This window comes from Sycon ciliatum, chromosome 4 (assembly GCF_964019385.1).
Source record: "Sycon ciliatum chromosome 4, ocSycCili1.1, whole genome shotgun sequence".
Classification (NCBI taxonomy): domain Eukaryota; kingdom Metazoa; phylum Porifera; class Calcarea; order Leucosolenida; family Sycettidae; genus Sycon; species Sycon ciliatum.
The window spans coordinates 12,462,734-12,475,076 of record NC_088646.1 but is presented as its reverse complement, the minus strand read 5'-3'; the positions used below and the strand labels follow the sequence as shown (position 1 = coordinate 12,475,076).

Sequence of the window (12,343 nt, the reverse complement as noted above, 5' to 3'; positions counted from 1 at the left end):
TCTTTTTTTCAAGCACAGAGCAAGACTACGTCGAGTACGAGTACGAGTCGTACAACAGGCCATGTGTGTGATCGAAGGGAAATCCCCCCTGGAGTCCTGTCATGTTGTGAGTCATGCCAAGAGTCCATAAACTGTTTATGCACTCTTGCCTTGGTCATGCGAGAGAGCTGCGTGCCTGCTAGCAAGAGTACATAACACCAAGAGTACTCTTGATAACACCCTAAGGGGGGTTATGTACTCTTGCTGCTAGTCATCGACTCATACTAGTACTTACTAGCAAGAGTACATAACCCCCCTTTTACGTACTCTTGATACTAGTCATAGCCCAAATTTGCTAGCAATTCTTTGAACAAAATATCGGATGCGCAAGTTGCTAGCAATTTTTGAGCAAAATATCGAGTTTTGGTGGGCTTTTCCAAAAATCCAAGGCTTCTCAACGCAATCTGTCACCAAGGTTGAAAACAAGCACAAAAGTTGGACAAAACAGACTCATGGCCACATTTTGTAGAAAGTTGAGCAGCAGCAGGAGCTAAATCAAAAATTCCCTCTTCATCAGCGAAAATTATCGTTGAGTTTTCCTTGAAACTCATTTTTTCTCGAGCAAAACCAAAGCAAAATACCGACGGAAAAAGGAAATGCCAAGCAGAATATCGAAATTTTTGTGGCAAAATTGTGCGGCAAAATATCGATGTGCGCTGATCAAATTTGGGCCATGACTATGTAGTGCCTGCCGCGCCGGCGTGTACGTGTGGCTCCCTCGTCAAAAATTTAAATGTTGTAAAAATGGTTGTAGGGAGTCGTAAAATACCGGTATTTTACGACTCCCGTTAAAGGGGAAGTACGTATACCCTAAAATCAAATTTTCACCAGTTGTAGTCTTCGGGGTGCTGAGTCGAATGGTCTTGGTCCGAGGAAGCTGAGACGCTTCCTTCCTCCTTTATTCCCAATCGAACTCGCGCACTTCCACCGAAACTGGGTGACTGCGCCCTACTAGATGGGGATTTGTATGCAAAATGTCACTAAAAGCGCCATTTCGTTCTGATAAAAGCACGGATGACCGCCATTGGCCCATATGTTGTAGTCTTTTGGATGCTGTGTCGACTGGTTTTGGTCCGAAAAGGCTGCGATGCAGCGTTCCTCCTTTATTCCCAATCGAACATGGTTGAAGAAGCGGTCACGTGCTCCTGCGTACACCAGTCACCTGGTCACCGTGCCTGCACTCAGCCCTGCAGGGTACAACTTACTAGCCTGTTTGACCTGATTATTATTATTATTATTATTATTATTTGAAACTCTTGCCTTCCCCTCTTTGGTCTTTCCATAACCTTGAACCTTCCAAGTTGGAAGGCTGTCGGTTAGCGCTACGGAGATGTGTTAAAGTTAGGTGTCAGGACGTCGAATGTCTCAGTACTCTGTCAGTTTTGTGCCTAGTTATTGCACTTTCTGACTGTATATAGTATCATGTTACAGTGATGGAGAGTTACTCTAAACTCGTATCCATATGTCCTTTTCTCTTTTACAATTATTATTATTATTATTTGAAACTCGGATGTTGAGCCATAAATAAATGTAGAAGAGAAAAGGACATATCGATACGAGTTAAGAGTAACTCTCCATCACTGTAACATGATACTATATACAGTGACTGTATATAGTATCATGTTACAGTGATGGAGAGTTACTCTTAACTCGTATCGATATGTCCTTTTCTCTTCTACATTATTATTATTATTATTATTTTATTTATTTTACTAGGGTGTTTCCCACAGACCTAGACCTGTTTACTTTACTTTACTTTACTTTTTATGGTCTTCTTACGGGAGCCCCTAGAAAGCATGAACGAACAAATGGGCGATAATCTGCTACCTTTTTTGGGTGCAGTCCTGTCACTCGAGTTGAACTCGAGTTGAACCTTGGTGTGAAAGTTGTCGCCTGCTCAGTGGCGCGGTGACCAGGTGGTGCAGTGGGCACCCAGGAGCACGTGACCGCTTCTTCAACCATGTTCGATTGGGAATAAAAGAGGAACGCTGCATCACAGCCTTTTCGGACCAAAACCAGTCGACTCAGCGTCCAAAAGACTACAACATATGGGCCAATCGCGGTCATCCGTGCTTTTATAAGAACGAAATGGCGCTTTTAGTGACATTTTGCATACAAATCCCCATCTCGTAGGGCGCAGTCACCCAGTTTCGGTGGAAGTGCGCGAGTTCGATTGGGATTCAAGTAGGAAGGGAGCGTCGCAGCTTCTTCGGACCAAGACCATTCGACTCAGCACCCAGAAGACTACAACTGGTGAAAATTTGATTTTAGGGTATACTTCCCCTTTAATTTTTGAAAAAGCGATCCTGTCAGCTTTTTCGACCGCCACCACAACTACTTGGATGGAGCATTACCACACAGGCAGAAGACAGAACACCAGATTTTGGACCAGCGCTAGATTCATGACCATACTCCATCTCGTAGTGAGGTGCAAATCAGGGAGTAGTACAATACCGGTATTGTACTACTCCCTGGTGCAAACGCCCCCAACAAATGCCTGGTTGCCGTCCACGGCCGTGACCCACGCTTCTCTTGGTGCTATCCATCTCACAACATCATCGGATGAATCAAGCTTGGTTCAGTTTCATAATTCAAAGTTTCCCATTGTAAGAAGTTACTAAGAACATTGTCTCCTGATAAGCCGGGCTGAAATGATCGTGGATTTTCACCTATTGATTACTCTTTGGCTAGTTAACGATCGCTTTATCGATTACATGTATATCGTTAGCAAATAGTGTCAGAATTCTGTGCAAAAATTACTCTGTTTCCACACGCTATGTCTTCATAACACCCAATCTGCGAATAATACCAAGAATCTGCATTAGTGAAGGAGTAGTTCCGAAACATGGCAGTTTTGAAGTCAATTGAACCTCAGAATACGAACCATACCCCTGGCAACTGCATACTCACAGCGGAAGCTGATTCAAACTTACAAAAACCGGGGTTTTCAGTACCTTTCCGACTCAGAATCCCTAACGAGTAATCTAAAACGTAACGACTACAGTGTAGTTGACTGTTAAAAGGAATTATTGATCGGTTTAATACCAAATAATTGGTATACATGTACTTCAGTAAGCGTTTCAGCCCTACTCCTGATGATTAGAATGAACCTCGAGTATAGACTGAACGACATAATAATTATTATTATAATTCACTGAACGTCTGTTATAACATTCTGCATTGATCACTGTGGCCGCGCAGACTGTCGTCAATGTTCCTGGTTTAGGCTGGTAAACATGATGAGATGATGATTGTACATTGTATGTCTTGCATCTCCTACAGTGGACGAGTCATACCATGGCTGCAACCGAGGGTCTCTGCGCCACATAGAACTTTCTGAATGTGTGTGTGTGTGTGGGGGGGGGGGGCAACTTAAGAACACAATCATGGACTTTTGCTCCCCAGCAAAGCAACAACAAAAGACAGAACACACACACACACACACACACACACACACACACACACACACACACACACACACACACACACACACACACACACACACACACACACACACACACACACATACACATATACACACACACAGTGTAGCTGCAGAAAAAGGAAATCTACAATGATCTTGACCTTGTGTAGCGCTATAGCATAGCATGAAGGAATATTGAGTTGCAGCTAGCCGATGACACACATGATACACATGATAACATGACTTGTACCCGTGTGGGTACATGTAATGATGTAGACCAGTGCAAGTTCACTTCATGTCTTCCCTGCATGAGATGCTACTGTACAAGAATACAGAGGGCACGCCGGAACCAACGTTGTGGCTACCAACGCATGTTTTGATACTGCTTGTAAGGGCATACATGTATGTCACGCCATATTATACACAAAGTATGAGACTATGGTGTGACCGGACCAATTGAAAACTGCTTCCGGCGGTCCTGTACAGTAGTACATGTTACTGTATGCTTGACAAAGTCAAAGAGGTTTGCCAGACTCTGTGTCATGATCCTACGAGGGAGTACACCTACACTCATACCTCGTTTATCCGGGCAGTCCGGGACCTTGCACTGCCCGTAACTTTGAAATGTCCGTAACTCCGAATCATATACATCTTGATGGGGAAAAGGCCATCGATATGGCATATGACGTGAATATTTCTACGAAAAGTGACAAAAGAGTAGTAATACTTCCCCTGAAACTCGCCCAAATAGTGCCCGGTAGACCGAAGTGCCCGTAACTTCGGGGTCCGGATAACCGAGGTATGGGTAGGTGTATTAGGACGCAAGCTTGGCTTGATTGTTTAAAACCTAAGCAACCAGGCATGATGATGACAGCATACTCTAAGTACTAGTAACCGGATGATGACAGCGTAGGATTAGCAAAGCGACTGCTCTGCTTCTGGCCCAGCTTGTAGAATTGAGTTTCCACTGATGCCAAAACAGATGTGAGAGTGGTTACTGTATAACGCTTGCGACAATAAATGTTTGCGTTTTACAAATTGAGACTGGTTTGAGCTGTTTAATGTTTGCGAGTCGTTCTACAGTCGTTCTACACAGTCGAGTCAGTCCTTGCACTGAACCTTACATGGCGCGAGTTTGCGTTGTTCAAAGTTTGCGATTCGGGGGCCTCTCGCAAAATTCGCAAACATTTTTACGTCGCAATAGTTACCCTTTTTACAGTATGCTATCATCATCATACCCGATCCCCCCGAGGGAGTACTCTCACTTTGGGACACAAGCTTATGAAGTGACTTTGTCTCATAGGCCTATAGGCCATCCTAATATAAGTGTTGGACATCAACCCAGCCACTGTAAATGCTGAAGTCTCTCGATTGCATTATGTGATAATGTCTACAGATTGGGTCACAGTGTGACTGTGTCAGGAGTTTCGTGACGCTTACCTGCATGTCGCGTGGTGTTCAGACGTACAGTGTAGACTGAGCGAAATTAATAATAATAATAATATCTTTATTAGGATGACCCAGAGGCTTGTCGCCTATCAAGGGGTTCACCGCTTTGAAGGATGTACATGTACATGTACACGTATGAGCTAAAGTGAAAGTAGTGAAAAGTTGTGCAGCGTGAATGCGTTGGGCCGAGCACACGGGGGGGGGGTTATGTTACTTATGTACATGGCGTAGGCATACCGGAGAGCGAAGCACTATGTTTGCAAGTGAGTTTGCGAAGCTCATTCTTGAAAACAATAATGGATGGTTCTGCAGTTAGTCTTGGTGGGAGGCAGTTCCATAAGAATTGACGAAAGGTCAGTTGCAGTCCAGGACCAACAAAGCTAGACTGCTCTGCTTCTGGCCTTGCTTGTACAATTGAGTGTCCATGCAATAATAGATGTGAGAGTGAATACCTTACCAGTACCCCATTGATATTTATTTATTTATTTATTTATTGCAGCATCTCATAGCACAGTGAGAACACCGGCCAATACAAAGAGAGAGGGTGTTAGCCAACCACGGCAAGGAAGGGAGAAGGGGAGGAGAAGAAAAAGTAAAGTAACAGACTCAAACTGAATACGTAATAACTGGTACTTCACTACTACACTAGTTCCGGATCATACTGCTAGCACATGTCCATTGTTTTGCAGTCCTAGATCCCGGGAGATAGATGCAGAGAAACTAAAAAGTACTTCGGTTTCGGTTCTGAAGACTGAAGTATAATGTAGTTCCAATGTTCTCTTCTTTATATCTCGGCCAGCCAGATTGCTTCCGTGAGTTCATAAGTTCCCTCGCGAGGTCGCGCTCGGGATAGATGAAAGGTCAAAGGTCAACCTTATATGCACAGTTAAAGGGGAAGTATACCCTAAAATCAAATTTTGACCAGTTGTAGTCTTCGGGGTGCTGAGTCGAATGGTCTTGGTCCGAGGAAGCTGAGACGCTCCCTTCCTACTTGAATCCCAATCGAACTCGCGCACTTCCACCGAAACTGGGTGACTGCGCCCTACTAGATGGGGATTTGTATGCAAAATGTCACTAAAAGCGCCATTGCGTTCTTATAAAAGCAAGGATGACCGCGATTGGCCCATATGTTGTAGTCTTTTGGACGCTGAGTCGACTGGTTTTGGTCCGAAAAGGCTGCGATGTAGCGTTCCTCCTTTATTCCCAATCGAACATGGTTGAACAAGCGGTCACGTGCTCCTGCGTACACCAGTCACCTGGTCACCGTGCCTGCAGGGTACAACTTACTAGCCTGTTTGACCTTTTTTGGGTGCACTCCTGTCACTCGAGTTGAACTCGAGTTGAACCTTGGTGTGAAATTTGTCGCCTGCTGGCGTGGTGACCAGGTGATTTGGGCACCCAGGAGCACGTGACCGCTTGTTCAACCATGTTCGATTGGGAATAAAGGAGGAACGCTGCATCGCAGCCTTTTCGGACCAAAACCAGTCGACTCAGCGTCCAAAAGACTACAACATATGGGCCAATCGCGGTCATCCGTGCTTTTATAAGAACGAAACGGCGCTTTTAGTGACATTTTGCATACAAATCCCCATCTAGTAGGGCGCAGTCACCCAGTTTCGGTGGAAGTGCGCGAGTTCGATTGGGATTCAAGTAGGAAGGGAGCGTCGCAGCTTCCTCGGACCAAGACCATTCGACTCAGCACCCAGACGACTACAACTGGTGAAAATTTGATTTTAGGGTATACTTCCCCTTTAAGACCGCAGTTAGCAATCCGATATAGCTCATGTGGTTATTTCTTCGGGTTGCCGAACTCCGGCCTGCTCGCAGGTCGTGGGTTCGATTCTCGTGCGCGACACAAGGTCTGGTTTATTTATGGCTTAGCCTTAGGATCCGAACCAGCTCCTCCCTGAACCGGTGTCTGCACGGAATTTGTGGTGGTTGCTCGCGTTCTTGGTCAAGACAATGTGAGGGAACGGCTAATTGATCGGGAGGCATTACTTTTTTTCTTCACTTTTTCCTTTTTTTTCAACTTCTTCTTCCCGATCCCTGTCCTCCCAACTACATGTAGTTAGCTCCTTCATCCGGGTTTCAGCTGGACGATGTGTATACATGTACTGTCTTTACTTTCTCATCTCTCCTGATTGTGCAACTAACTTACTTGCCCTGCATGCTTTGCCCCGCATAAAGAATTCTTTGAGAGACCTTAGGAGGCACAGAGCCTGAGGCATCCATTGCGGAGAAACAATTGGAGAGGCCAATTCATGGTCTTCATTCCGGTGTAGGAAGGATGGGAGACTCATCAGGATTATTGATGTCAAGCTATTTCACTGAGCTAGTACCGACTCACAAGGATCGTGTTGATCTGTTGATCAGAGATTGTGCTGCATGGCGGTCAGGTGGCTCGCGTTTTTGGAAAAGAAAATCGGAGATTGATACCGAAGTGGAATCTGAGACACGCAAGTCCGAGAGGAGAGTAGAGAAGACAGAATATGTCATTCAGAGATTGCGAGCCGACTGCGTGGATGACACTGGAACTCAGGACGAGCTCCTACGATGCCACAAGTATCTCCTGTAGTCACATAATATCTGCAACTGAATATGGAGTGCTGATTCGGACCATTCCATTTCCCTGGTCCTTGTGAAATACATGCACCTATAACATTAACCGAGTCGAGTTTATACTGTACTCGAAGCCGATGGAACACAATAGGAAAGAGAAGACAACCAACCCAACTCGACGTGAATAGAGCTATGACTACTACATGTACTAAGACGAGCCGACCTCTCCTCCTGCTCCAAGTGTGTGAGAAGGGGGTACACAGTAGAGTACACAGGTGGTGCATCTGACTGTCCATCCATCCATCTACCAACTATCACATGGGTCATCCTCGTCCATCACCGTAGCTGCACATGAGTTGTGGACGCTGATGTCCTGAGCAAACCATGATACCAAGGCTTGGAATAGAATCTTGCACCACATTGCACTGATTCCTTCTACCTTTCAGTTCTCGAGTCGGCAGCCGATTCGTCCCCTGTGGATCATCATTGTCGTAGGTGCCCACGAGCCGTCATTTACGGTTACCGTATACTCAGTACATTCTGCATTGCTGCTATACGTCTAGCCTCTTGAGAGCTGTGCGTGCTCGGCATGGACCGGCTTTACACTTTAGTCCATACACATGTGCGTCGCACAAATCGTCAATTCATCCGCCATCATCAGAACCCAACCAGGTGGATTCAAGTCTTCCTGAGAGCATCCTGCCTGCTTTCACGCCCGAGAGCACAATCTGTCATGTTATTCCGGCCATTGTCGACCCGAATGAAACATGTTACCTTGGCGTGTAAGAGGGGTTCACCACCCGATGATTTCGGACATCTACAATGCAGAGATTCTCCAGTGACACGACTGATGATGTCCGAGTTTCCTTAGAGCAGAGATTTCTTGTCGCATGGAGACATTAGTCACTCCAAAGACCTTGGAAGCTGTACTGAAGAGTCACACCATGCTGAAGCAGTTGTTATCTACAGATTTGAGTACATGTACATACATATCGTGTCTAAGTCTTTCGGTACAACGTGTTTTCTGACCGGCAACAGCCAGTAAAGTGCTCATGACGTACAGTATACTATACATGCCACACTAGTATTTACAGTACTTCACCACAATTCTGTCCCACAACTTCTCACTCAAACCTTCCTGGTATGCGCATGTTCTGTGTGATTAGTGAGTGATGTGCTAGCATGTCTTCTTGGCTGGGGAGTAGGAGCTAGCCTCCAGCTGGCCCAATGGTCGGTCTAGACTCTAGCCCGGGAATGTCTCGATCTCCAGAGGGAGGACAAAGTTGCCGCAGAAGTCTCCCGGTGGAGTGGTGTGCTTAGGACTGTTTCTTTTTGGAACAGATCATCTTCCTTGCTTTCAGATCATGACCATGACCAGGCTCTCAAAAAAGAGAAGTCGGGTTTCACTTGGAGCTCACCGCCATAGGCCTGGTAGATGGGTACAGTACCTGTAGTGTAAACTCGTACAAGTCATAGGGCGCGTTCGATTACACACATTTCGGTCAATTCTAGAATTAGTTATGGTGGATGCACCGTTCGATTACCCAAATTCCGTCGTCAATTCCAATTCCGTCAATTCCGCCAATTCTGAAGAGAGGGCGGAATTGCTAATTCCAGAATTTACACACTTGACGTATAACGCCATGCTAGGTCCACGTGCGCGAGAGGGTGCATCGGATCCCACGTGCACGCGTGATCCCCTTTTATGATTTTTACGTGTAGTCGTTCGTTTTACATGGCCGCAATCCGTTCATTCTGGTCGAGGATTCGGCCCAAATGTGTAATCGAAAGTGCCCATAGTCTTTGCGTTTTGTAAATCCGAAATTTCGTAGGGGAGACGGTAGATCTACAATAATAGTACAGTATGCGGCTATGCGCTGGCTGCCATGAATACAATCTGCCTCTGAGTCTGATCTGTCACTCTGTGCTCACGAAGCGTGATCTTTCACACGTTACTGTACTGACGTCTGTGTCCCGCTACATGTAGATCTACAAGACTTAGTACAACACTTCAAAAATCAAACAGCGAAAAAGCAGCTCGCCGGCGGCGCGACCTAGATAGAGTACTGGCACTAGATAGACGACTGCGCTACAACAAAGTACAAGTGCAAAAAGAATCAAAAGATCCACGCCATGGCTTGGGCCCGTTGCCTGGGGGGGGGGGGGGGTTGGGGGATACAGTCATGTACTCCATCATATTCATAAGCATAGCGCTACTGCAGACCTCTACCGGTAGAGGTGGCGCATAGTGTAGACCACCTTTTCGTTTGAGAATTTCATCAATATCCAATTATTTGGATTGCGAAAAACACTGTTCCCCAGCGCAGCGTTCTATTTTCTAATTATTTAAACCCTGCTCTACCCTACGATGTTGCCTTGTACTCACCGCAGGACGGTGGGTCTAGCAGTCGTTTTACTAATCACCGCTGGAGTAGCGCTGTCGGAGAAGACGAAACTAGACGAGGATGGTATTTACGATTTCCGAGAGGATAAGATATTTGATGATGTGATCGAGGGTAAACGAATTGTATCGGTGTTCTTCCACGATCCTCACCTGGCTGCTAGCGAAAGTGTCAAGTACGAGTATCGGTTGGCGTGCAAGGAGCTGAAAGAGGAAGGAGTGGATATGCAGTATGGTATAGTGGACACATCCAATGCCAATACACGTGGCTTGTTACGCAGATTCAGTATTTTCAGAGTGCCAACAGTCCTGATCTTCCATGAGAGCATACCATATCAGTTCTATGGCAACCTGACCCGAACGGGTTTAGTTGAAGTGATGCGCGAGCATGCTCAGCCTAACTGGAAGTCTGACCACGCTGATGGCATTGTCACCGAGCTTAGCGATGACACTATCCAGGACTTCACGTTGTCTCGCCGAGCTGTAATGATGATGTTCTATGCGCCATGGTGCAACCATTGCAAGCAGATGGAGCCAGCGTACATGGATGCGGCGGAAATGATGCAGGAACACAAACCGGCCGTACCCTTTGGACGGGTCGACGGAGCCAAATACTCGGACATCTCCACTCGCTTTAACGTCACAGGTTTCCCCACGCTAATCTTCTACAGAAATGGCCAGGAGATTCGGTATGATGGTGCGAGATCAGCGCATGAGATAGCCCAATGGATCAAGGTACGCATTGCACCGGCGTCTACTCCGTTGAAACCGCTTGCAGGGGCCGCGAAGAAACACGGCACCATCTCCAAAGATGCCGTTGTTGTTGGGTTCTTCCCCAGTGATGAGGCGCCGGAGCTGGTAACCTTTCACGAACTGGCAGATGCATTCCGCGGGGATTTGAAATTCGCTCACATGATTGGTAGCGATGCAATGGAAATTGCAAGGCAAGAGTTTGGAGTGACAAGTGATGCACTTGGATTTGTCATTATCCGTGATTCGCGATTGCCAGTCAGGAAAGGTGAAAAGAAGTACGCTGTGTTCGACGATGATATGTTCGACTATGCTGCTGCCAAGACGTTTGTGGAGAACAATTTCCGCTCTCTCGTAAACTTCGGGACGAAGAAGAACTGGATGATGCGGTTTGCTCCCATTCGTCCATTGGTTGTGGTCATGACAGACATTGAGTGGGAGTCAACACGTCTTATTCAGCACGAGATTGACCAGCTAGCCCAGGTTGCCGAGAAGTTTCCCGATATCAACTTTGCAATTGCAGACCCCGAGGAGATGGGCGAACTTGTACCTCAGCTTGGCCTCTCTGATCATGATGAGGATGCAGTGGCGTGTTTCATAGAGGATGAACGCTCCAGGTTTCCATTGCCGGGTGCATTCACAGCTGACAAGATGATTGAACATCTGCAGCGGCATGAAAATGGTGAGCTCAAGCCATACTACCGTTCGCAGAAAGAGCCATCGCGCAACCAAGGACCCGTCAAGACACTAGTTGCCAGCTCTTTTGAACGCCTGGCTGGTGATGTCTCCAAGGATGTTGTCATTCTCTTTGTGACCCAAGTCAGCTCCGACTGCCAGAAATTTGAAGCTGTGCTGAAAAAGGTTCACAAGCAGCTTGTGTCTGATTCCACCCTGTTCTTTCGCTTTGATGTCGAACTCAATGACCTGCCAGTGAATTTCAATGCACCAAGTACCCCATCCCTTGCGATGTGGCCTTCTGGCAAGGAGAGGTCCTCACAGCCCGAAGTATACAAGGGCCGTCGTCGCATTGACAGCATTCTGGAGTTCATTCGCAAGAATTCCGGTTTGTCACAATCGAGCACGGCTGAGGATCCTGCACCGGCGAGTAAAGCAGAGAGTGAGCAGCAGTCCGATCATGAGGAGCTATAATGAACGAGCTGCTGCACTAGCCACCTGAGCTGTGCAGCTTCTGATTTAGTTTTTGCCGTTTCTAGCCTTGCTCCAGCTGCTGATCTAATATCTGTCACCTTGCTAATTGCCGTTGCTTGTAGCCACTCATCCCCGTGAACAATGTTTGTAATTTGGAAATTACTGAGCTTCACATGGCATACACACTGCTTTCTCTTTGTCTGATTAACGCTTTCCATTGCTGTTGAGGCTGATTTGACCACTGCTATTCGCAAATCCTATTAATTTTTGAAATAAAGAAAGTTGCAGAAAAGGACATTGCGTCCCCTGGACGTGGTCGCTTGTGAAATAGGTGGCACTAGATAGTAATACCGTCTGGAAAGTGTTTTGAAGGTGCTGTTGCTAGTATTTTGCACAATGAAGGAGTTCTATTTGCCATTGGACCGGCAATGCTCGTTAGAACTGACTTCTACACTACAGGAGTCGAGGGACACCCACCACAAGGGGGGAGAAACAGAAACGTATGCTCAGCATAGCACGGTCGTGGTCCTGGCATTTCTGTGTGTGTGCGTGTACGTGGGGGGGGGGGGGGG

At 46.6% G+C, this 12,343-nt stretch overlaps 1 protein-coding gene across 1 annotated transcript; it reads left to right on the top strand.

Annotated features, from left to right (window-relative positions):
• The first annotated feature begins 9,738 nt into the window (after window positions 1-9,738).
• On the top strand, window positions 9,739-12,066 carry LOC135814535 (protein disulfide-isomerase A3-like). Its single transcript, XM_065327663.1, has one exon. It carries the CDS (start codon window positions 9,840-9,842, stop codon window positions 11,769-11,771), a length of 1,932 nt encoding a protein of 643 aa, XP_065183735.1. The 5' UTR covers window positions 9,739-9,839; the 3' UTR covers window positions 11,772-12,066.
• Window positions 12,067-12,343: the final 277 nt, after the last annotated feature.

What these genes read in the sequence shown, in the direction of transcription:
- LOC135814535 (XM_065327663.1), top strand. Translation starts at nt 9,840, where the DNA reads ATGTTGCCTTGTACTCACCGCAGGACGGTGGGTCTAGCAGTCGTTTTA.